The 26,520-nt window shown below is 41.0% G+C and overlaps 1 protein-coding gene and 1 non-coding gene across 2 annotated transcripts; one reads left to right on the forward strand and one right to left on the reverse strand.

Annotated features, from left to right (window-relative positions):
* Positions 1 to 1,286: 1,286 nt before the first annotated feature.
* LOC133815482 (uncharacterized) lies at positions 1,287 to 1,781 on the reverse strand. Its single transcript, XM_062248321.1, has one exon. The coding sequence runs from the start codon at positions 1,779 to 1,781 to the stop codon at positions 1,287 to 1,289; it is 495 nt and encodes a 164-aa protein (XP_062104305.1).
* Positions 1,782 to 2,864: 1,083 nt separating this feature from the next.
* Positions 2,865 to 2,971, forward strand: LOC133820768 (small nucleolar RNA R71). Its single transcript, XR_009887167.1, has one exon. It is a non-coding gene; the product is annotated as a small nucleolar RNA R71 (small nucleolar RNA).
* Positions 2,972 to 26,520: the final 23,549 nt, after the last annotated feature.

Raw genomic sequence — 26,520 nt, forward strand, 5'->3', positions numbered from 1 at the left:
GTCGGCTCAATGGGAGAGGTGGGGCAGAGGACTCATGGATGGGGTGTTGATGAAACTCAGGAGACTGGGCTTCGCGACTGGGGAACTCGTGTTAGTGTTCAAGTGGACGGTGGTGGCGAATGCGGGGCTTGGGCTGGGCTGATGGCAGAAACAGGGCAGAGGACTCACGGATGGGTCGGACAGCAGCTCGGCTGGGGTGGGTTTAGTGAAAGAGAAAGAAAGAAAAAATTTGGGATGACTAATATTTGATATATATATATATTTTTTTTATCATTAACCAGCCAAGCCCAATCCAAACAACCCGAGACTTTGACAGGACCTCTGTATTACCTTAAATTTTCCCAGTAAAGATGCCTGCTTGCTAAATTTCATGTTGTAGCAACCTGAAACATTTTATAAACTTGCTTGCCAAAGCTGAATTTCTTCCCCAAACTGAGTAAAACAGTAGCTTTCAACCCCAAAATTGCACCAGTGCATGAAAATCAAGATTTACCCTGCCTCCAGTGGACCTAAAAAAAAAAAAAAAAAAAAAACAGCAACACTAAAACAAAAATCAATAACACTAAAGTAAAGAAAATAAAATTTGAATTAAGTAATATAAAATATAACTATATGTATATATATTTTTATCCTGCTTTTTTTTTTCTTTTTCTTGTTATATATATATTTTTTCTTTTGCTTTTTTTTTTTTTATATATATAGGTATATTTACAAAATGACTTGCTTGAATCTCTCTCTTCGGGTCTCCCTTAAAATAACACAAGGAGCACAAGGAACCCGAAGTACCATCCGCTTCATGCATCCTCCAAAGTAATGGAGGTCTTCGCTCGGTTGACCTCTCCTTCCCAATAGTGCTTAAGTCGCTGGCCATTCACTTTAAACTCTCTTCCTGAAATTTCATCACGCAAGTCCAATGCACCACAAGAAAAGACTTTAATTATCAAGAATGAATCAGAGAAACTTGATGCTAGATGTCTGGAACTTGCTTTCATTTTAGAATTAGAGAAATACACCTGCTGCCCCACTTCAAACCTTTGGGAATGAGCTTTCCTACCACACTTCTTTTTCTTCTTTCTACGTGGCTCTTGCAAATGAGACGATGCCTTGTTTATACTTGCCCCTAGCTCATTGTTGCTCTCAAATTCTTTAAGAGATAGTCTCATCCTCACTTTCTTGTTATACCTTGTGGGTACCTCTTCCTCCATATTAGAGTTCTTGACAGTGATGGCAAAACAATCTCTTACTTCATCTGGAGAACGTATAGGATTGAATACCTTGAAAGTTACCTATTCTTCTTGAGCTCTCATTGTGAGCTCCCCTTTTTCCACGTCAATCAAGGTCCTCCCAGTAGCTAGAAATGGCCTACCCAAGATAATGGGAACATCTCTATCCACTTCATAATCAAGAATGATGAAATCGGCTGGAAAAATGAACTTATCAACTTGCACTAGAACATCTTCAATTTTTCCTTTTGGGTGTGCCATAGAAAGATCTGCCAATTGCAAAGTGACTATAGTTGGCCTCACTTCTCCAATTCCCAACTTCTTAAAAATAGACATGGGCATCAAGTTAATACTAGCTCCCAAGTCACATAAAGCTCTACCCACATCTCTTCCACCAATAGAGCAAGGAATTGTAAAGCTACCCAGATCCTTCAACTTAGGAGGAATTTTACTCTTCAACATGGCACTACAACCTTCCGTCAAGGCCACCGTTTCAAACTCACCAAGTCTCCTTTTCTTAGTCAAAATGTCCGTCAAAAACTTTACATAATTTGGCATTTGCTCCAAGGCCTCCACTAGTGGTATATTGATATGGAGTTGCTTCAAAACGTCTAAAATCCTTCGGAATTGGCCATCTTGTTGCTGTTTTTGAAATCTTTGAGGAAATGGTGGAGGTGGCTTGCTCAAACATTTTTCTGCCGCAGATTGCTGAACTGATGCTCTAGCATTCTAGGTAAATTCAGCAGTTGAACTTGCTGAGTTTTCCCTCTTCTCTTCACCAATTTGGATTGAAGTGGGCTCGTTTTTTCGCTTATCTTTCTCCTCATTTAACTCTAGATTTTTCCCACTCCTCAAAGTCACCACCTTGCATTGCTCTTTGCCATCCCTCCTTGGATTTTCGGTGTCACTTGGCAAGGTACCTTGCGGTCTATTCCTCAATTCATTAGCCAATTGCCCCATTTGAATCTCAAGGTTTCTCAAGGAGGCTGCTTGGCTCTGAATCACAGCATCATTCTTGGCCATATATTCTTTCATTAAATTCTCCAAAGAGCTTGATTGAGATACTTGAGGCGGAGAAGGTTGTTGCACTCTTGGTGGTTGTTGAGAAAACCCCGGTGGATATGTTGTCTTGCATTGCATTGGTGCTCCACTTGAACTAGCTCCTTGACCCCCCCATGAGAAATTTGGATGTTGCCTCCACCCCGGATTGTAAGAGTTTGAATATGGGTTGTTACGGTTGGCATTTTGATTCCCCACATAGCAAACCGAGGCGGGATTTGGAGGACAACTCTCAAAAGTGTGCCCATCTCCACAATAGACACAAGACACATTGGCAACTTGTCCCATAGCAGCTGGTTGTACCATTCCCCCCAAACTCATGTTCTTGAGAATGTTAGTCATTGATGAAACTTGAGCGGTCAAAGCGGTCAATGCATCCACTTCAAGTACACTCGCTACTTTTCGACTTGTTGAGGCTCTAGCATTGGACCATTGATAATTGTTGCTAGCAATCCTTTCCAAAATCTCATAGGTTCATTGTAGGACTTAGAGAGAATAGCCCCATTAGATGAAGCATCCAACACCATGCGAGTGGAAGAATTTAGCCCATTATAGAATGTTTCCATTTGTATACAATGCGGAATCCCGTGGTGCGGGCACTTCCTCAACAATTATTTAAATCTCTCCCAAGCTTCACAAAAGGATTCATCTTCTAGCTGCTGAAAAGACATGATTTCATTGCGGAACTTGGCATTCTTGGTAGGAGGAAAGTACTTCATTAAGAATTTTTCAGCCAACTCATTCCATGTAGTCACCGAGTCGGGAGGAAGGGTGTTGAGCCAAGCTCTAGCTCGATCCCTCAAAGAGAACGGGAACAACTTCAACCTTAGGGCCTCTTCACTTACACCTTGTAGCTTGAAAGAATCGCTCACCTCCAAAAATGAACGAAGGTGGAGATGAGGATCTTCCGTTGGCAGCCCACTAAATTGACCAACCGTTTGGAGCATTTGGAACATGACGGGCTTTAACTCGAATTGGGCTGCTTGGATTTCGGGCCTCACAATGCTCGGATTGAGATCATTAAACATAGGGGCAACATACTCCCTTATGCTCCTCTCTCTATCATCGGCCAAGGCAATGGCGTTAGCAATATTATGGGCATCCCCAACCCCTTCAATCTCATCAGCCATATTGAAACGATTTTTGACCCCTTTGTTCCCTTCTCCTTCTTCTAAAAGTGCGTTCAATTTTGGGGTCAATAGGAGCTAGTTCAAGGTCTTCTTGCTCGTTCATGCACTAGAGTATTCCTGAAAATTCACAAAACCGAGCAAACAAGATTAGAACAACACAGAAAAATAAATTGCAAAATAATTGATATTACAAAAAAAATTTAATTTCAATCCCCGGCAACGGCGCCAAAAACTTTTGTGAAAATTAATATACGCAAGTATACGCAGTCACACAAGTAATATAATGATAAGTGAATCGTCTCCACAGGGATTGGTATTAAAAAGTTCAATGTAAACACCAATTAATTACAATTTAGAAATTTAAGAAACTGAATTGAGTGGTTGTTGAAACTAAAATAAAATGAAAGAAATTAAAATATGCTTAAAATTAACCTCAAGTTCTAGAGAAATAACAGCAAGAAGAATTATCAATGGAAAATTTGGACTTGAATAGCTAAATCCCCCTATGTCAAAAACTGCCCAGGATGCTCTAGCATTAAATTTAGCAAATCGCACCATAGTTAACTAAAATTCCCAATGTGCTCACCAGATTTTTCCAAAACTCGTGAATATAGTTCTACCATCCAATTAAATATATTCCTATATTAAATCAGACTTAAGAACACAAATAACAGCACCAATTCTCAAAAGTTATGCAAGGTAAGTAAAATATTCCTATTCTACTCACTAAGTACAACCTAACAATGGTTATGCTCTTGCATCATTCAAGTACAAACTACTACATTCAACCTTTCCAGAATTAAATCTAGCTTAATAATCTGTCATTGTTGGCCAAACAACAACAAACAATAATCATGGACAACACTTGAATGAACAATGGTGAATTTACGTAAATATGCATTTAAACTTTAATAACTATGACATAGGGTTCTTTAACCATTCAAGTCTCAAAAAGCTTAGCTCATAGCTAAATTAGTATCCAAAATCTGAAATGGAAAATTGATATCCAGGAGTTCTAAAATAGCTATTCTAAATTAGGAAATACAAAAATTAAAGAAGAAGAGTAAATGGGACAAATCCGATATAGTTGGTGTGTGAAACCTCCTTGTCCTTCTCGTTCCCCTTCAACAATTGTACTTCTCTATATTTTTCTCTCTGTTTTTCTGTACTTTTTCTGATGATGGTCCTTCAATGGCTGCCACTAAGGTGATACGGCTGGTTCTCTTCTTTTTCCAAATTAGGGTACAAAAATATCATGTCTCCAATTAGAAAGCCCACCTTCTTTTCCTCCACTTAGGCCCACTTAATTGGACCACTTTTCTGCCCAAAAATAACTCCAGCTGGCGCCAGTTATGGACCCATGCCACCTGGCCACGAATTAAAAAGAAATGACACAGCTGCCTTTAATTTCCACGTCAGCAAGTGAGCTCCAGCATGCTGCAGCATGAATTTTAGCAATCTGAAAAGTTTCAGCTTTTGCTTCCAAACCAAACTTCCAATTTTTCTTCTTCAATCCTTCCATGGATAGCTTGATTCCCTTTTTTCACAGAAAACTATAACAAGATTAGTTATTTAATTTCAATTTAAACCCAAAACATTACAAGACTCCAATATTAGATCAACTAATTATATAGATAGATAACAACTTAAAATTAACAAACAAACACCAAAATCATCACTCTTTTTATGAATAATTAAGTTTAAAAGTCAAATAAATAACTCTATATCATAGAGTTATCATTTACACTATACATGGTTTGGTATTTTCCTAACCAACTATCGTTATTATGTACCTTAAAATCTACCCCAGCCAGGTCATAAACTTGTTTTGGGGATCATTAAAAAGGACTACAACATTGGGCTCTTGTTCTAAAAGGGTCAAAGACCACATAAAAATCTCTAACAAAATTTTACCTCAATCGGACGGGCTACGAGAGGCCTTGTCTTGTTCTTCGTTCTCCGAGCCTGAAGGTTCAACTAAGCATGAAATGGAGGCTCGCGACCATGAGCTCAAATGTTTCATTTTAGAGGGGAGCTTGGTGGTTGGGATAGGGACATCTTCCCATCTTGCGTACTTACGAGTCCCAGAATCATCTGTAGACTCGCCTACACTAGGGAGATTGCATAGACAGAGCTTATGCTCATGTAGGAGGTAGCTAAGGGAGCGGTGACCGTACATGAGCTTCAAAATTTCCTCCTGATGTTCCTCCATTGCCTTAGTAGGATTTGGGCGGTTGTAATTGTTGGGAATAGTGCCCTTAAAGCAATTGTAGTTGACAAATGTTTTAAATGAAATAAATAATTGAATTGAATTATTATATATATAGACTATGTCTAATGTTATGTTGATAATATTAAGTAAATATCAGAAAATTCCAAAGTTTATCTATGTGGTCTTAATCTCATATTGGTATGAGATGATCGAGATTAAGATAATAAAATTAAAACATTTCGCAGTAAAATAAGTTGTGGAACCTTTATATATTAATTACTGCTAGTACGGTTCGCTAGTATTATGAATACAAGTGACCTAGATCCGAGTCACTAGTATAGTAAGATACTTTAGTGAATGTACTTTATATATAGTGATATATATAACTGGAAGAGATGTGTTTTGTTAATACTTGTTTAAACAGTGTTTCATAGTATTAATCAAACACATCAAACGATGATCATATACATGATGATCTTAATCCTGAGGTTTCTATGAACTCCTATATATGTCATCTGATCCTTTGATTCATGCGTTAAGGTTTGTCAGAATGATCAGGCTAAGAACTATTTTTTTCGGGATTCAATGATATATATGGCTGGGGGCATGGTTCAACAGATATGGAATCCATACCTTCTTATAGATTGAATAATGATTCCCTATAGGGTTGACTTTTGGAACTGAAAAGGTTATGAGCGCTCACGTCACAAACTTGTTGTGGCACAACCTTCACTAGTAAGTCAATGGTACTCTAGGAACAAGATATAGATAAAATGGTAAAATAATAATTTTATTCCCTTTTAATTATGAACCATTAATAGAGGATTAACATTGTATGTAATAATTATATCAATGGACACTTTATTCTTTAATAAAGTACTTTGTAAATATATGTCTATAATTATCAAGAGTTCAATCTCATATTTATAGTGGAGTAATCATGAGATTAATAAACATGATTATTTAATCAAAGAGCTTTGATTAATAATATAATGTTTATTGGAGCTTGATATTATAGGTCCATAGGTCCCCAGCGTGGCTCTATCAACACCATATCAAGGAAAGAGTTGATACAAGGGTAAAACTGTAATTTGGAAAATTGAGAAGAATTTTATTCTTTGGGTCAAGTATGCAATTATATTATAATTGAGATTAAATAATTAATTTGGGATTAATTATTAAATTTTGAAAATATGTTTATTAATTTAAATATATAATTTTATAAATTCATATATATAAATAAATAAATATTTTTTTTAAAATTAATTATTTTATTTGAGTGGGAGAAAATAAATTTGGTAAATCAAAAATAGTTTTTTATTTATTGAATTTTAAAAGATGATGATCATCAATTTGATTTTTAAATTTAAAATTTAAATTTTGAAATATGTTTGTCATCTTTTCCTTAAAAAGATAAATACATTATTTTGCAGAATGATTGATTTTAGTTAAATAAATAAATAAATAAAAGAAAAATACAATATCTCTGAAAAATTAATGTAGCAGTTCACGCATGACACAGTCCAGGGACTGTGCCATGCGTGTAGCACTATATTGTTATTGTATCAGTGTTCTTTTTATTTTATTTATTTAGTTAATTAATAATTTGAAAATAGATTATTTTTTTCAAATTTGGTAAGTTAGATATTTACTTAAATCAATTCCTATCATCATTATGATATTATTATTATTATATTAATATTATTATTATAAATAATAAGATAATAAAATAATATCTATATATATGATATAGAATAATAAGAAGAAAAAATAATATATATATGATATAATAATATATCATCATTATTATAATATATAATAATCTATATATATCATCATTAGTATAATAGAATAATCTATATATATATTTATGTATATATATATATGATATAGAATAATAAGGTAATAGAATAATCTCTACATATATGATATAGAATAATAAGAAGAAAAAATATACAAGAAGCAATACACAAGTTAGTAAGAATTTAGAAAACTTTCATACTTTTTGTCTGACAAAAGATTATCTTCTTCTTCTTTATTCTAATATTTCTCTGACCTTAATCCAAGTTCTCATGTGTTGAGAAAAGCTTGTGATTCCTAAATTACAAACCCATGTTCTCTATGTGCCCACACACATCTTGAGGTGTAGAGAACACTCTGGAAGATCGTGGTTTGAGTACTCAAAGCATTGGATAGGAGGATCGATATATATACGAAAAGACTCAATGACACTTGATAGGCTTTAAGAGGTAAATACTGATGTTCTTGAATATTTATATGTATGTTTATATGATTCATATAAATATATTGTATATTTATATATATATGTTGCATGATTAATAATATTGTATATTAATGTTTCTGACTGGATGTTTTCTTGATCATATAAACTGTTTATATGAAAGATGGAAAATTTTTGTTGTTGCATACAATGGGCCACCACGCCTGTTCCCCTGCGTACTCTGATTACTTTTCCAACAGTAATTGGATGCACAAGTAACTTAAATGAGCATTTCGAGCTTGAGATGAAAGAATTCAAGAACAAAATTGCGAGAAAATACTTACAGATTCGTTGAAAAGAATAAAATATGGACGGATCAAGCTCGTTTGTCCAGAAGAAGATGGTCTTGAAGTTTGGAGGGTGATTAGGTATTTCCTCGAACAACCTCTTCTCCCTTTGATAGTTTGACAGGTAATAAAAGCCATCCCCATCGTGAGCTTGGAAATGGTTGCTTTTTAGGCAAAAGAGATACATAATCTAGCGTGCCGAGGGTCCACCCCATTTCTTCTCGTGGTATAGCGATTTCAATGCCGCTAGGACTCTGTATGAGTTGGACTGGAGCTAGAAGGGGGCGATACCGGCATAGTCGGTGAACTTCTTGAAGTACCTATTTAAGGGTAGTAATGCCCCAGCTCGCATATGCTCACGATTCCAGGCCGTGAGCTTAAATTTTCTCTCCGTGTTGTCTTCACCCAGAGAAAAACAACTCCTTTCATCAAAGCTGGCAGGCCAACACCCAAATTCTTCCATCTTTCTTTGACATTATGATACATTTAATGGTTCATCTAGTAAGAAAAGCTAGTATGAAGATGTTGAAAAGTTATATGTGTAATCATTATCGTCCTAAAGCTAGTATGGATGAATATTATATATCGGAAGAGGCAGTAGAATTTTACTCAGAATACATGAGTGGGGTTGAGGCAATCGGAATCAGCAAACCACTAAATAACTCAGATGGGGTTTGTTGACCCAAGATTTGGCCAACTGACATGGAGTCAAAATGTGATTGATATGAATGAATGTATAGAGAAGAACGTATGGCAAAAACAGTAAATCACACAAGAATTTTTATAGTGGTTCGGCCCCAGGATCTGGTAATGACCTACGTCCACTTAGACTGATATTGATATAAGAATCAGAAGAGTGATCAAAGAACTAGGGTTCAATGAGTTTCACTAACCTCTGAAGAACAATACAAGTTTACTAGGAGAATTACTATAGTTTCAAATGATTCAAAAGCCAAAAGTCCCTCCCTTGAGCTATCTCTTGCTATTTATAGGCTTAAGGGGGATTACATAAGATTGTTACAGATATTCTCCCCTGAATAATCGGATACCCAGAGGATTGTATGAGATAAATTCGGGATTCATAAAGATCTTCCCATAAATTTCTCCTTGTACACGGAACCATCGACCAGACTGGTCGCAGGTAAGACAAGCTTTCACTGCTTCTAATGTGTCCTCTGGTCGATACTCTAGCAGACGTTTCCAGGTGTCAGCCACGTGTCCAGGGATTACTTGCCATGCCATCAATGCTAATTTATTGGATAACATTTTTCCCCCAAAGTTTATTTACTACGAACAGTAAATAAACTTTTGAATGAACGACTCTTCGGTAACCCCACCTGACGTGTCAGAACCCTTCGTGTGTTCTTGAAAAAAGCAACCCACTTCTGTCTAATCATGTCTTTTCGGTTCCCCAGAAATGATTTCGATGGCCATCCCATTTCCCCATACTTTGAAAAAGGAAAACTAATGATTACACTTTTTTAATATCAGAGACAAACCTATATAAGACCTTCGAAGCCTCCTTTTTCTTTTTACGCACGCCACTGTTTTTGCAAGAAACCCTAAAAACCAGAGTTTTAAACTTCCCCGGAGACCGTTTTCCTGCACTTCCAAGACTCAGACCGTGAGCTCCTTGATCTCTGAAGACCTTTCTTCCACCTCCACGATCACTCTTCTTGGTAAGTTTTCGAAATCCCATGCTTCTAATTTCTTGTGGTGCATGTTTCTGATGGTGTACTGTTTAAGTTTTTCTGTTTCTGGTTTAAGGTGCTAGTAGACAGAATGTTTTGTAGGCAAAGTAGAGTTACGAGTTAGTTTAAAATCCAGGATCATGCTTTTTAGGACGTAAAATCGAAGTAAAAATTCGATCTTTAGGCTAGTTGAAAAATAAATTTTTCCCGCCCTAAGGGGAGTTGAAAAAGCTTTTCCAAAAAAACTTTTTACTTTCACCCTTTGATCCGTTTTTCAAACTGTTCGTGTAAAAAGATTTAGCTTTTTGTTAGAATGCTGTTGTATAAAAGCCTAACTTTTATACTCGACCAGTGTTATTCTAAAAAGCCTTTTAAAGTTCTATATCCTCACCTCCCCATTCTTCTGTTTGCAGACTTTAATGCCAGATTTGTGGGGAGGTGAAAGACCCATCGACGACGACCTTCTCGCCCAGCTGCTCAAGGGAGAAGAACAACCAGATGACCGTGTCCACGAGATTCCTTTCTCGCGATCCTCTTCCGGACCCCATCCTTCCTCTTCAATGGCCCGCTCCAAGTCTTCTGGCAAGAAAAGACCTGAGTCCGAAAGCAACCCAAATTCTCCTGCCCAGCCTGATCTGCAGGCTAGGGTTCCCTCGACCAGTGGTCGAGAAAATCTCGTTCCTGACCCTAATATCCAAACTAGGGCTTGCCCTCGCCATCGGAATCCGCCTGATGTCGAGTGGTATACTTCCCCAGCCAGTCTAGTGACCCCTCGAATGGTCGCTAACTGCTTCAGGAAATTCCCCCTCACGGGGGTTACTATTATACGTCCTACCGCAGACCAGAGGGCTAGCCTCCCAGGAGGTGCAAACAGCGCCTGGTCCCAGTATCACATTGAGGCGGGAGCTTACCTCCCTCTTCATCCCTTTTTTCTGGGGGTGGCCAATTATTTTGGTGTCTCCCCCTTCCAAATAGCTCCAAATGGATATAGGATGCTGGCCGCACTCTATATCCTGTATAAACTTAACAAATGGCCAGAACCTTCGCCCCACGAGGTCAACTATCTTTTTGACCTTAAATCTAACCCACAGCACAACGGGACGGGCTTCTTCCACTTCTGCCACCAGGAGACCGGCCGGACATTCTTGAGTGGCACTACCCATATATCAAACGTGGGGCACTACAATAAGGAGTATTTCCTTACTCCAGACATAACCAGCAACAACTTGGCCTTCGCACGAGGAGGTAAGAGCTTGTCTTTGACTGGTCGATACTTTAACCTAAGGTGTCTCCTTTCATTTTTCTCAAACTGTACACTATTTTTCAGGCCCTTGGTTACGTCCGACCCCAACACCAGACATGGTGTTGAGGTCCAACACTCTGGCCAGGACGTCTGACGTAGCAAAAAGTGTCAAGACCCTGATAACTGAAACCAACTTGAGGCTGTCTGGCCTCCTGGCTCCTCGCCATGAAACTAGAGGGTCCGTGGTGGATGAAGCCACTGCCGAGGGGGTTCCCGAGCAGCAACCTCCTGTGCCTCCTCGGAGGAGGAGGCCAACGGGGGTTACAATCAGGGAACCCACGGGTAGCCCTTCCGCACAAAGGCCTTCTGCTCCCCAAGGCAAGGGGAAACAAAAGGCCAAAGAGCCTATTGTTGACTTGGGAGAATCCTCTGACGACAATGGTAAAGTTATTTCGCTTTTAAATGGTTTGCCAATTCCCTGTCACTTGTTTGACGGGGATGGTTACTTTACATATGCTCCAAATCTAGGGCCAGACTTCTTCATGCCAGATAATGAGTATATGACTAATAGAGTCAATAGTGTAGCGACCAGTAGTTGTAGCTCGGGTATTTACTTTGTTACCTCCTTTCAGTTGTATAACATACTTTCACCTGCCTCCTTTCTTATTAACTTGCTGTGTTTACCTACATGCAGATATGTCTACTCCCAACATTTTCGACATGTACCAGGCCGAGGATGAAGAGGAGGTTCCTCAACTCCAACGAAAGCCTAAGAAGAGAACTGGTGAATCCAGTCGAGGCCCTCCAGCCAAGAAGGGTCGATCAGAATACCTTCCTCAGGACGCGCCAACTGGGCAAAGTCTCGCGCCAACTGGGCAAAGTCTCGCGCCAACAGGGCAAACTTCTACCCCTCCTCCAGTTCTTTCCGAGAAGCAGACTACCTCTGCCCCGTCGAATCCTCCAGCTGCGCCTGCCAGAGAGCAGCCTACTCGTGAAGAAGCTCTTGGGGCCAAACTCATGAGCCGTGCCATCCGATCTGCCAGGGATCGTCTCGATCGCATCGGCAAAAGCGACCGTGTTGGAGCTGCAATGGTCGAAGGTGAAGACATGCCAGCTAACCAGATCCTGAACAGGACTCTGAACAAAATCTCCAGCGTAAGTATTTCTTTGTATTTCAAGCTTTAGTCTTTTAGTCCTCATGAAAAGTTCTAACTCCCTTTTGCTTTATTTACAGGCCTTGCTGTCTGCCACTACTGCTCGTACTCGCGCCCAGGCTTACCTCGAGCAGGCTAAGGCAAAGGCCATCGAGAGGCACCAGGTGAAGGCGGCTGAGGAGCTTTCAGCTGTTGAGGCTAGGCATGCCAAGGAGTTGGAGGCCATGGTCCGAGAGAGGGATGCGGCGGTGACTAAGCTATCAGAGGCTGAAGCTGCGAAGAATGCAGCAGTCAAGTTGAGGCAGGAGTATCGAGATTTCAACCAAGCCCATCTTCGCGAAATCAAGCATCTGGGAGAGGTGCTCAAGTCCAAGGATGAGGCTATTGTCACTCTCGGGGGCAAGGTGAAGCAGTTGGAGCTTGAAAGCTCCAAGAATCTGGATAAGTATAAGAGGACGGCACTATGATGTTTCTACAATTTCTGGAAACATAATCAGGGTGCTGACTTTAGTTACCTTTCAGAGGAAGTCAGAACTGAGGAGTTGGCTCGATGCGCAGCCCAACTGGCCGAAGAGGAGGCAAGAGCTGCAATCCCCGCCTCTCCAAGCGTCGCTGGTGAAGAAGAAGAAGCTGTCGAGGACGCGACCAACCAGGATGCTGCTTAGGACCCTCCGGCCCCAAATGCCTCTTGAAATCTTCTCATTTATTTTTCCTTCTTTTTTGGATATACGACCCACGGGTCGTGATGTAAAGACAATAATTTCTTTTTTAAACTTTGTTGCACGGGCAATAAATCTTTTTTCTTTTACTTCAACAGTTACATCCAAGCAGCGATGCTTGCGGTGTAAAAGCTTAAATCTTGATGCTATAATATTTTTACTTATTATAACATTTGTCCGAATGACCGAACTTAGCATAGTACTTTGGCATGATTTAACAAAACATAAATTTTGAAAAATACTCTATGTAACTATAGCATGCTTTCACTCATTTTGTTCATGTGTTTACATACCTTGAGAGTATGCTTTGCTATCGATGTGCCTTATATGCCCCCCAAGTGATCGAGGAGCTGTCCTTGGTCACTTGCCTTGACCATGGCCTGTTCGAACATTCCTGTTCGTGTAAAAAATGATACTTGTAATACAGCAAAACAACACACGTAATGAACAAATACTTGCAAATGTAAATTCATAATGGTTGGCAAGAATGACTGGCTGCGCACAGTCCCTTATAATCTTGTACTAAAAATTGACTAAACATGTCTTTACGAGTGATTCTATAATAGAACCTTACATATACGAGCAATCAGCCATATAACGCGGCTAATCCTCTTTGCAAAACTTGTAAAAAATTGAAAATATTTACACAAGCCAGTCCTTTAAAAAGGACTGTTCATTGATAATACTTGCGCAGGTGTTCTCCATTCCAATAGCGTGGAACGAGATCTCCGTTTAAGCGTGCAAGTTTGTAGGTGCCTGGGTGAAGGACTTCTACAATCTGGTAAGGTCCCTCCCAATTAGGTCCGAGCACTCCAGCAGTGGGGTCGCGGGTATTTAAGAAAACTCATCGTAGCACTAAGTCACTGAAGTTGAATTTTCTTTCTTTAATTTTGGAGTTAAAGTACCGGGCGACTTTTTGCTGGTAAGCAGCAACTCGGAGTTGAGATTTCTCTCGCATCTCGTCGATTGAGTCTAGGGAGTCCATCATTAGCTGGATGTTCTGATCCTGGTCGTAAGTTAAGCGCCGATGTGAGGGGGGATCTAGCTCGACAGGCAACATGGCCTCATATCCATAGGCCAAGGAAAATGGGGTATGGCCTTTTGCTGTCCAGTGGGACGTTCTATACGACCATAGGACTTCAGGCAGCTGCTCTGGCCACGCTCCTTTAGCTTCTTCAAGTCTTTTCTTCAGGGTGTCTTTAAGAGTTTTGTTCACGGCTTCGACTTGCCCATTCGCTTGGGGGTGTGCGACTGAAGAAAAGCTTTTAATAACTCCATGCCTTTCGCAGAAATCGGTGACTAAGTCGCTGTCAAACTGGGTCCCGTTGTCTGAAACTATCTTCCTGGGCAGACCATACCGGCATACAATGTTCTTGATGACAAAGTCAAGAACTTTCTTGGTCGTGATGGTTGCGAGTGGTTCAACTTCGGCCCATTTGGTGAAGTAATCAACTGCCACAACTGCGTACTTTACTCCACCTTTCCCTGTAGTCAGGGATCCAATCAAATCTATCCCCCATATTGCGAAAGGCCACGGGCTCTGCATCTATTTTAGTTCATTTGGAGCTGCTCGTGGAATCTTGGAGAACCTTTGACATTTGTCGCATCTTCATACATACTCCATCGAATCCTCGTTCATTGTTGGCCAGAAGTAGCCTTGCCTTAGAATCTTTTTTGCCAAACTTTGCCCCCCAGCGTGATCCCCGCAGAAGCCTTCATGCACCTCCTTCATGAGTTCCTTAGCTTTTTCTGGTGTAACGCACCTGAGTAGTGGCATTGAATATCCTCTTCGGTACATAACACCATCGACCAGTATGTACCTAGCGGCTCGCCTTTGCAGAGTTCTGGCTTTGTTTCTATCTGTTGGCAGTGTACCATTCGTCAGATACTCCAAGTAAGGTCCCATCCATGTATCTTCTAGACGAATCTCCATATTGGCTTCGGCCGCTTCTATGCTCGGCTTATTTAGTCTTTCTACTGGAACTATGTTCAAGGTGTCTGCATCCTTTGCGCTCGCGAGTTTAGCCAGGGCGTCTGCATTCGAATTCTGGTCATGCGGAATTCGCTGGAGGGTGTACTTTGTAAACTGGGCTAGCAAATCCTTCGTTTTATTCAAGTAGGCCATCATCTTTAAGCCTCGTGCTTTATATTCTCCCAGGACTTGATTTACGACTAGCTGTGAGTCACTGTAAATATCAAGCGTCTTTATGCTCATATCTTTGGCCATTCTTAATCCAGCGAGGAGTGCTTCGTACTCTGCTTCATTTTTTGACGCGGTGAAGTCGAACCTGATTGCACAGTGAAATCGATGCCCTTCCGGCGTTATCAGTATCACTCCCGCTCCAGCGTGGGATTCGTTGGATGAACCATCCGTGAATAGCTTCCACGAAGGAGTTTTGTCTTGAGGCATGGGCGCTTCAGGCCGTTCGCACTGCTCACTGTCTGGGAGTTCGGTGAACTCCGCAACAAGATTGGCCAAGACTTGTCCCTTTATTGCTGCTCGCGGTGAATAGGTTATATCGAACTGCCCTAGTTCGACCGCCCATTTTAACAATCGCCCAGCCGCCTCAGGTTTTTGGAGGACTTGCCGAAGGGGCTGGTCGGTTAGAACTGTGATTGGATGGGCTTGGAAGTAAGGACGCAACTTCCTGGAGGCTAGTATTAAGCAATATGCTAACCTTTCGATTGGCGGATATCTTAATTCTGCATCGATCTGCCTCTTGCTGACATAGTAGACGGCTTTCTGTACGCCTTCTTCCTCCCGTACAAGTACCGCACTAGCAGCAACTTCAGTAATCGCCAGATAAATAAACAAAGTTTCTCCTTCGATCAGTTTTGACAAGATGGGAGGTTGCGCCATATGAGCTTTCAAGGCCTGGAATGCTTGCTCGCAGTCTCCCATCCATTCAAACTTCTTATTGCCCCTGAGTAGATTGAAGAAAGGGACACATTTGTCAGTTGATTTCGAGATGAATCTACTTAGGGCAGCGATCCTTCCGGTCAAACTTTGTACATCCTTGATCCTCTCCGGCGACTTTATGTCGATCAGGGCTTTTATCTTGTCAGGGTTGGCTTCGATTCCTCTTGAATTTACTATAAACCCCAAAAACTTCCCTGATCCGACTCCAAAGGAACATTTGAGGGGATTCAACTTCATCTGGTACTTGTTTAACACATCAAAGCAATCTTGTAGATCCCTCACATGTCCTTCTGCCTTCTTAGACTTTACCAGCATGTCATCCACATATACCTCCATGTTTGCACCAATCAGCTCTTTAAACATGTGGTTGACTAGCCGTTGGTAAGTCGCACCTGCGTTTTTCAGTCTGAAGGGCATGAATTTGTAACAGTATAAGCCCGTATCGGTCTGAAAGCTGGTGTGATCCTCGTCAGGGGGATGCATGCTAATCTAGTTGTAGCCTGAATATGCATCCATGAACGAGAGGATCTCATGTCCTGCAGTCGCATCGACTAGCTGGTCGATCCTTGGGAGTGGGAAGCTGTCTTTTGGGCAGGCTTTATTGAGGTCTGTAAAATCCACACAGGTCCGCCACTTGCCGTTGGGCTTGGGGACCAGCATCGGATTTGAGACCCACGATGGATAGAACACCACCCTGATAAACCCATTCTCCTTAAGTCTTTCGACTTCTTCTTTCAAGGCTCTTGATCTATCTTTATCGAGCAGCCTTATCTTTTGTTGCACGGATGGAAAAGTTTTATCTATGTTCAAGAAGTGGCTGATTATCGCAGGATCTATCCCCACCATGTCTTTGTGCGACCAGGCGAAAACTTCCTTGTTCTTTCGCAAGAATTCCACCAGTGCATGCTTCGTGGTAGGCTCTAAGTTTTTCCCAACCTTCACGACTCTGGTCGGGTCTTTTTTGTTGAGTTGGACCTCCTCCAGGTCCTCGACGTGTCCAACATTCTCTTCAAAATCCCCAAAGCGAGGATCCAAATCTCCATCCTCGCTTTGGGCAACACCCTATTTGGTGACTTCACCACCTGATTGGGCTTGCGTATCTACTGCCATCTGCAATCGGTCTGGGGTAGTGCTCCTCAACGTTCCACTTTTCGCCTTTGTAATCGAGGCGTTGTAGCACTCCCTGACTTCCCTTTGGTTTCCTAAAACGCGTCCTACCCCCGCGTCTGTTGGGAACTTCATGGCTAGGTGCCACATAGAGATGACGACCCGTAGATCAACCAGTATAGGCCTTCCGATAACGGTGTTGTACGCCGAAGGACAATCGACCACTACAAAAGTGGCGAGTAATGTCCTTATTGCAGGCGCTGTACCCGTCGTTACTGGAAGTTTGATCATTCCGGCTGGGGCGAGTCCTTCTCCAGAGAAGCCGTATATCGTTTGATTGCAGGGTTCCAAGTCCTTTATGGACAATTTCATGCATTCCAGTGTTGACTTATATAGGATATTCACTAAACTTCCTGTATCGACTAGTACCCTCTTCACCATCATATTGGCCATCTGGATGTCCACGACCAGCGGATCGGAATGTGGGAACCGGACGTGTTGGGCATCACCATCAGAGAAGGTTATCTCACCTTCCTCTGACCGAGCCTTTTTTGGTGCACGGTCCTCTACAGTCATCATCTCGATGTCCTGGTCGTGGCGTAGAGTCCGAGCATATCGTTCTCTGGCCTTTCCGCTATTTCCCGCAAGGTGCGGGCCTCCATAGACGGTTAAGAGCGTTCCAGCCACGGGGGCAGGCTGTAATGGTGGCGAGCGTTGGCGTGTGGACGCCTGCTCGTTGCCACCTGGAGCTTCTCGTTGGGAATTTCCCGAGGCCCATACGTATCTTCTCAAGTGTCCTTGTCTAATAAGGAACTCGATTTCGTCTTTTAACTGGTTGCATTCATTAGTGTCATGTCCATAGTCGTTATGATAACGACAGAACTTGGTAGTGTCTCTTTTCGAAATGTCCTTTCGAATGGGTCCAGGTTTCTTGTAAGGCACACTAGAGCTTGTGGCCTGGTAAACCTCTCCCCGAGACTCAACGAGGGCAGTGTAGTTAGTGAACCTAGGTTCATAACGATTACCCTTGGCTCGTTTGTTGTCAGAGGTGGAAGGCTCGTCATACGGCCGTTTTCCACCATTCTTTCCATTACCATTGCCGTTTCCATTGCCTTTGCCGTTGCCATTAGGTTTAGAACCATTGGCGGCTTTGGCGGGTTCGGCGACCTTCTTACCCTTGTTCGAGGGTTTTCCATCATCAACAATGGCCTCTTCGAGCTTGATGTAACGATCAGCTCGGTCCAAGAACTCCTGGGTGGTTCTAACTCCTTCCTTTGGGAGAATTTTCTAGAGGGGAGAGCAATGTTTAACCCCTGTGGTAATGGCCATCATCTTGCCTTCGTCTCCTATTGTTTTTGCTCCAGCTGCCGCTCGCATAAAGTGCTGGACGTAATCCTTCACTGACTCCCTGTCCTGCTGGCGAATTTCGACTAGCTGGTTTGCTTCGGTTGGGTGCACACGACCCGCATAGAACTGTCCGTAGAACTCCCTTACGAACATTTCCCAGGAAACTATGCTTGCAGGCGGGAACTTAAAGAACCACTCCTGCGCTGCTTCAGAAAGTGTTGCAGGGAAGATCCTGCACTGAGCGTCTTCGGACACTTTCTGAATGTCCATCTGAATCTCCAACTTATTCACATGCGAGACTGGGTCCCCATATCCATCAAAGTTTGGGAGCGTAGGCATCTTGAATTTGCTGGGAGTTTTGGCGTTAGCTATCCTTTGGACGAAAGGAGTTCCTTTCCTCCTATCGTGGTCGATGTAAGAAGTCCTTCCTCCGACCAGCTGCTGAACAGCCTGGTTGAGTGCGTCTATCTGGGCCTGCACTGCGGTAGGAATCGCGGTGGCCTCTGTTGCTGGGGGGACGTTCTCGCCGTGCCTCTCGCGGCGATCATTGAGTACATCTCTCAGGTCCTCTTCTCTTCTTCGCTGCTTGCTACCACCGAGCCGGTTGAAGACATTATTTTGTCTAGGCTGCCCCCCAACATCCTGTCTATTTGGTTGGTCATCTTGAGGTACTTGGCTCCTACTTTTACCTCTTTCTCCATTCCTCCCACTGGCATTTCCCTTGCCTGAGTCAGCGTCATTGTATCCTTGGCCATCTCTGAACCTTGACTGGCTATGGTGAGATTGACTGTTCCCTCGATGCCCGTTCCTGGCTGAACCATCCCGAGCATTAGAGGGTGGTCTGCGCTGGTCGTGGTGTCCCCATGCACCATCGTGCCGTGGGGGGCCCCAGACCGCAGAGCCTAACTCTGAGTCTCTCCTGTTGCTAGGAGGGTACTGACCTCTGTTCGGTAGGTTCGGCCCATCATCCCTATGGCGTCTAGGCCTACGAGGCTGACGCTCGGCCCTATTCTGCCTCTGTTGCGGGGGATTACCCCGAGCAGCTTGGGATGGTGGCTGCGCCTCAGGATCCCGTGGGACATCGTCATGGGGCATCTGAGGCTGCTCGGGCCTTTGCGGACTCGAAGGCTGAATCAGTGGGCTCAGATTAGGACCCCACTGGGGTGGCCCATTCACCGGTTGGTCAGGCTGCGAGGCAGGTGCAGCCTGATTTATAGCCAACAGCAAGGCTGCCTCCAGGGCTGCCATGGCTTCGTTCTGGCGGCGATCCACCTCCGCCTGCCTTTCGCTCAATTCTGCGTGCTGCCTTTTAATCTCCTGCTGGTGCCGTGCCATAACTTCAGCGGCAGTCTCCTAACTGGCTCTCAGATTAGCCAGCTCTTCCTGCAACGCGCCCAGAGTACTCTTCAGCGTCGTATCGTCCATTTCCTCCTCTTCAAAGTCCAGTTGTGGCTCATCCTCCGCCATGCTCGCAAGAGGAGGAGGAGGTGGCGGGTTTGACGGTGCAGCGGCGGCCGCCTATCCAGTTTTCCTTCCAGCTTTCGCCATTAGTTTTCTCAACGATGATAAATCAAGCTCTCAATGAAAGCACTAGAATGTTGACCCAAGATTTGGCCAACTGACACGGAGTCAAAATGTGATTGATATGAATGAATGTATAGAGAAGAACGTATGGCAAAAATAGTAAATCACACAAGAATTTTTATAGTGGTTCGGCCCCAGGATCTGGTAATGACCTACGTCCACTTAGACTAATATTGATGTAAGAATCAGAAGAGTGATCAAAGAACTAGGGTTCAATGAGTTTCACTAACCTCTGAAGAACAATACAAGTTTACTAGGAGAATGACTATAGTTTCAAATGATTCAAAAGCCAAAAGTCCCTCCCTTGAGCTATCTCTTGCTATTTATAGGTTCAAGGGGGATTACAAAAGATTGTTACAGATATTCTCCCCTGAATAATCGGATACCCAGAGGATTGTATGAGATAAATTCAGGATTCATAAAGATCTTCCCATAAATGTCGCCTTGTACACGGAACCATCGACCAGACTGGTCGCGGGTAAGACAAGCTTTCACTGCTTCTAATGTGTCCTCTGGTCGATACTCTAGCAGACGCTTCCAGGTGTCAGCCACGTGTCCAGGGATTACTTGCCACGTCATCAATGCTAATTTATTGGATAACAGGGTTGATAAAGGACTACAAGGGAACGAAACAATGATCACCGTATCTAGGGCAGAATTAGATCAAGTTCAATTAGTTGTGATGCAAAATAATCCCGAGATTTAATCATATATAGTGAAAGTATAGAATATATTTCAATCATATATATTAGAGTAGGGATTTTCTTTTTGTTGTTTAAACTTGTTTGTAATCTTTTTTATGTTTTAGTGATCACATGGAGTTATTACAGTTGATGATTCCAAACAAGGTTAAAAATAAACATAAATGGGTTGTAGATGAGCATAGTAAAATGTTTTGCCGGTGGCCGAAGAATACGATTTTAACGAAGCTGGGAGAACAAAATCATGGAGTTTCGACTAAGTTGAAGCGCATATCTCTTGGAGCAAGCATTGATGTAATAAAGCACCAAGCTTACATTGTTAGGGGAATGATTTCATACTAAGTTAAGAGATGATGCTCGATTTGTTCAAAATAGTGGAGTAAGTATAGTTGCAGAAGCTATACATTTTGCAAGTACAAAAGATAATAACCCAATTTCAAGCACAATGACATACTACGAGATTGTTGAAGAAATATGGGAGGTAGATTTTTCATTATTTAGTATTCCTCTTCTTAAATGTTCTTGGGTAGAAAATAATACTGTATTTAAAACTAACGAACTTGGATTCGCTCTGGTTGATTGAAGTAAGAAGGGAAGCAAGAACAATCATTTTATCATGGCTGCCCAAGCAAAATAAGTGTTTTATATAACTGATCGAGTTACTGATAAATGGTCAATCGTTTTATCAGTTCCTGAGAGGAAGTTCTCAGAAAAAGAAAATGACAATGAAAATAATAATTTATGACATGACTATTTCATTGTTGGACAACTGGTGTAACGCCCTGCTAATTAGGGTCCATTACCAGGTGTGTTTTGAAACCAGTGCTGGACTTGCTAACAAGTCATTTGGACTAAACATGTGATTAAGCCACTAAGGTTTGGGTATTAAAAACTTTTGATCATTTCATAAACATTTCCATTAAGTTAATAACCAGTTCTTTACATGGGATCCCAAAAACATTAGTTTAAAAGCCTGTTACAAAACTAAGATTACACATTAAGCCGTCCTAAGAGGCAAAAGCTGGATTTAACCCTAGTTCCTCTGAGCATCTCGGCCGTGGTGGTCGAACGGACTGCATATGTACATACCACTGCTAATGCCCTTCGACTCATGGCTGGTTGAGTTTCTCTTTACCTTTACCTGCACCACAAAGCACCTGTGAGCCAGAAGACTCAACAAGAAAACATAATCAATAATTCAGTGAATAAAACAACCATCAAACAGTAATAATTGAATCCAGCGCATTCCTTAAACTCAATTGGAGACTATAGAGTCACACAAGTGCATGTCGCACTTTCTTTCAAGTTGTTGGCATCCGAGCCAGTCAAGTGCATGTTGCACTCCCAGGGAGGCCCAGCCATGGTGGCCTGCACTCCACGTGCATTATGCCAATCTTAGTTCATAAACTAAGTTCCTTATGTCCTTGACTTATAAGTCAAGCCACCACGTGCCTCCAACTTATAAGTTGAAGCCTTGGGATTTTCAATTGTTAAGAATCTCCCAGAGCCCATCATATTCTCAACTAATAAGTTGATCCCCACTTAACATCCTATTAATACCCTAGTTTATAAACTAAGCTTCACAGTCATAACAGACAGTCTCATGTTCCATATAGCATACTTATCAAATAGTCATACAATGCATTATAATACATTCACTCAACAGTCATAAGCATAATCATAATTATGCACCTTACAGCGTACCTAATCAGACATTTGCAACATAATTATAATCATGTTCATCACCTTAACTAAGCTCTAATCATGCATTCACATAACATGTGCAGTTTTCTTACCTTTGGCCTGAATGCGGGTTACTAGCGACGACCCTCTGAGTACGATCCCTGATTCAAGTCCTTAGCGAAAACCTAGTCACAACTGTGATAAGGAAGTTCCCATCAACAACAAGTAAATAGCAGCTTCCAGACCAACTCTTAGCCTCCGGGTCATCAAATTCCACTTAACAAGGAAGTAGAATCAATCCCGAGCCCAAATGGTTAGGTTCCCAATCTAAAAATCCCATTTAAGCTAAAATTTCCCTTAAGAGCCGCGACCCCTGACACTCGAGCCGCGGCCCACATCTAATTCCAGAGGCTCGACCACCCTGGAAACCAACACGTGCCGCGGCGCGCCCCTGCATCCGAGCCCTACTGGCTCCAAAATCTTCTTCGTAGGTCATGGCTCATCACCCCGAACCCATAATTTTCTGTGTTTTTCTTCAACCGAACCCAGCCAAAACTCACTAGATTCCATCCCAACCTTCCAATTAAATCCTCAAAAACAATATACCTCTTTCCAGCAATCAAACCCAACTAAATACTAAATTAAACTCATCAAAACCTCAAAACTCAATTTGCCAATTATCTAACATGGATCAACACCATAGCTTAAATAAACCAACTGAATTTAATCTTAAAGTTCAGAGTAATTCTTACCTCAAATGGTTGTCTTATGCTCCCAAGCTGCTCCTAGTTTAGTCTTGAACACCAAATCCCCAACCTCCTATGTTTTGCTCCTTCAATTATCCAAAATCCCCCAATTTTCCAAAGAGAGAAAGAGAGGGAGAGAGCTACGGGAAAGAGAGTTTTCCTTCTTTGTTTTCTTTCTGAATAAGTCTAGATTCCAGGTGCCTAAGTCATATATCCCTTTTACCCAAAAGTCCAAATTGCCCTTCCACCAATTTAAGTCCTTTAATGACATCAAGGGCAATTCCGTCAATTTCCATTTCCGGTAAATCCTCAAGTGTTTCTCTAAATCCCCAACTTCCACAAAATAGTGACCATTAAATCTTCCATTACCCACTAGTACCCGGTAATATACTAAATCAATAAAATACCCCTAAGCTTACCCCGAGCTGGGTATTAAAACCCCGTTGTGACTTTTCAGCTAACTTTCTCATCAGGATCGCCTCTCGTCAAATAACCCAAATATATCCACATAATAATGTGGTCTCAATCACACAAGCACATATTCGCATTTATACCCCAAACGGGTCAAATTACTAATATACCCTTCTTATAAGAAACGAGCCCACATACACATATTTAATTTCTTTAAAATACAAGCATAATTATATTATAATATAATTCACATATTAACTCAATTATTGCCTCCCGGCCCCCTAATCCAGGCACTAAGCCATATTAGGAAATTCGGGATGTTACAACTGGTACATGAACAACTTGAGAATATTCAGGATAATGATAGTGATAGCGATACCGATGATCGTCATTATCTTAGAAACAAGATCAGTGAAGGAATATGGGTCGATTGTGAATCGACCAAAAAGAAAATAAAAAAGAGAAGAAAATATGTTTAGTAAGTTATATAATACTTGTGTTTATTTATTTGTGTAATGCATTAATTTAAAATAATACTAATTGATTTATATGTTGCAGATGACAGATAAAAGAGATGATAATGAGTAACAGTAGTCGTGGTAAAACAAGAATGAGTTACATGACCCAACAAAAAGCCAAAGGAATCAAGAAAGATCTTGAATGGAATGATTTGGGAAAACCAATAGGTGATGTGTATACAAATATGATATCATATCTTGAATCTAGAGTACGATCCACGATTTCTATCAACTCAGGTGATTGGAGGAAGGTCTCACAAGATCTGAAAGACAGTATATGAGAGGATATCATTATAAGAAATTATCATTATGATATTTATGTATTTCTGTGTGATATCAAAATTTAATAATTAGTTTTCTTGTTTATATTCTCAGGGTGGTCACAACATTCCTCAGACCTTCAAACGTGAGATTTTGAAAAAAGCTGGCCATATAAAGAAGGATTTTAAAAGTGAACTCACCACCGAGTACATCAAACCTTTGGCTGAAATGGGGAAGAACTCAAATTTCCCCCAAATAAGTATAGTGATATACATGACGAAAGAGAGTGGGTAAAATTTGTAGCTAGCCGTCTATGTCCAGAGTTTCAAAAAATGCAACAAGAACAAAAAGCACGTGCATTACAAACGAAGTCAAGGCATCGAACATCTCATAGAGGAATGGCTAATATAAGAGAAGATTTGGTAAGTAGAATTGATATTAAAGTTTAAATAATGGTTGATATTATCGCAACATATAACTATAATCATCTTGTACATTGTAGAAAAAAGAACGAAATATTCAAAATCCAGAGCGGTATCAAGTTTGGCTTAATAAAGTTCTCATGATGGATTTGGACCGACAGATTGTCAATAAGATAATAAGTTTTCTACATTTTTATAATTAACATATTGGTTTTATTTATATAAACTAATTTGACCAAACAATATCTTGAGTAGGAGGAGGTTAAAGAAAAATTGAGTCATGGTGAAATTACAGCTCATGGTCGAGATGACATCTTGACTCAAGCATTAGGGACACCAGAACACCTAGGTCGTGTTCAAGCTAGCGAGTATGATACTTTATAATAGTTGTTTTCTTTTAAGAATTATATAGCTTGATTTATTGATTGACTTGGTTGATTATTTTGTAGGTTCGTTGTGATTGTGTCCAAAATGTTTGGAAAAAAAATCAAAGAAAATGACTGCAAAAGAGGAGATTGCTCGGCTAAAAGTTGAGATTGAAGAGCTAAAGAGACATAAATCTACAATAGAAGATGAATTATCTCAAAATGAGGAATATAATGAGGAAAATGATGAGTGGGAATAGTATGATGAAGGACAATACTATGAGAATCCAAATGATGAACGACAATACTATGAGAATCCAAACAATAACGAAGGGCAATGCTATGATAATCCAAATGATGAAATCTATCGAACTGCCTCCTACGCAGATGATCATTTCCATCAAGTATATTCACATGTCCCACAAACCGAAGACTATCATATTAGTGAATTATATCAACATGTCCACCAAACCACAGGGAATCCTTTTCATGAAGATGATTGATCAATTTATGAGTCCCCGCCACTGCCGAGCTATGAAGTGCAATTGTGTTCCAACAATATTGATAATGTAGTGGCTAAGGGTGTTATCATTGTACCAAACATGGGTGGTCAAATTACCATCCATGGAGTTATACTTGATGATTCAGTTGCAAGGGTTTGGCTTATAGATGTCTTACAAGAAGAAGCTGAGATCCCTATTCCCTTTGGCAACATACGATATGTTGAGGACGCACGAGATTCATTCTTTCCTTGGCCAAAAAATTAGTTGTGACTTGTCAGATATAAAATTAATTGCTCAGATGTTTAAATTTTATTTTACATGGGTACACTGTATTGATATGTTAAATGATATTATGTAGGGCCCATCGTCATCTAATCGCAAATCCCTACCACCAAGCTAACATTTACCATCAGCTGGATCTCACGTAGTTGTCCCCACTGAAAGAGCTCAATCAGAACCTTCAAATTAGTTAACTGATGACCAATGGGACATAATTAATGTTAGTCTAAAATTTATAGTGAAGGAGTACTATTCCATTAAAGGAGTAGATGGGGTTGTACAATTTCCCGTTGACCCAGAGTTTATAGGAGATCGCAAGGCTATCTTCATTACATCGAAAGACGTTTATCAAGCAGCCTCCATGGATAATATTAGATCCCCAGCTATGTTGTTTGGTATAAGGTATGTATCAATTCAACTTGAACTCAATTTGCTATGTGATACCAAATTGCTAGAGGAGTTTGAATATATTAGATATTCATCCGCTGTGAAGTAGGTTCTGAGATGAAATTGTGTGCTGCAGAGATAACAGAAGGTTGAGAAGATGTGTGTCTTAGTGAAGTAGGTTCTGCGAATTTTGTGTGCTGCGGTGGCTTATGGTAAAGAACATGCATGATGTTTGTTGTATGTTTTGTTTGAATTGAATTTATAGGTACTAAAAATTTTGGATATGC

Source organism: Humulus lupulus, chromosome 2, assembly GCF_963169125.1.
Source record: "Humulus lupulus chromosome 2, drHumLupu1.1, whole genome shotgun sequence".
Taxonomy (NCBI): domain Eukaryota; kingdom Viridiplantae; phylum Streptophyta; class Magnoliopsida; order Rosales; family Cannabaceae; genus Humulus; species Humulus lupulus.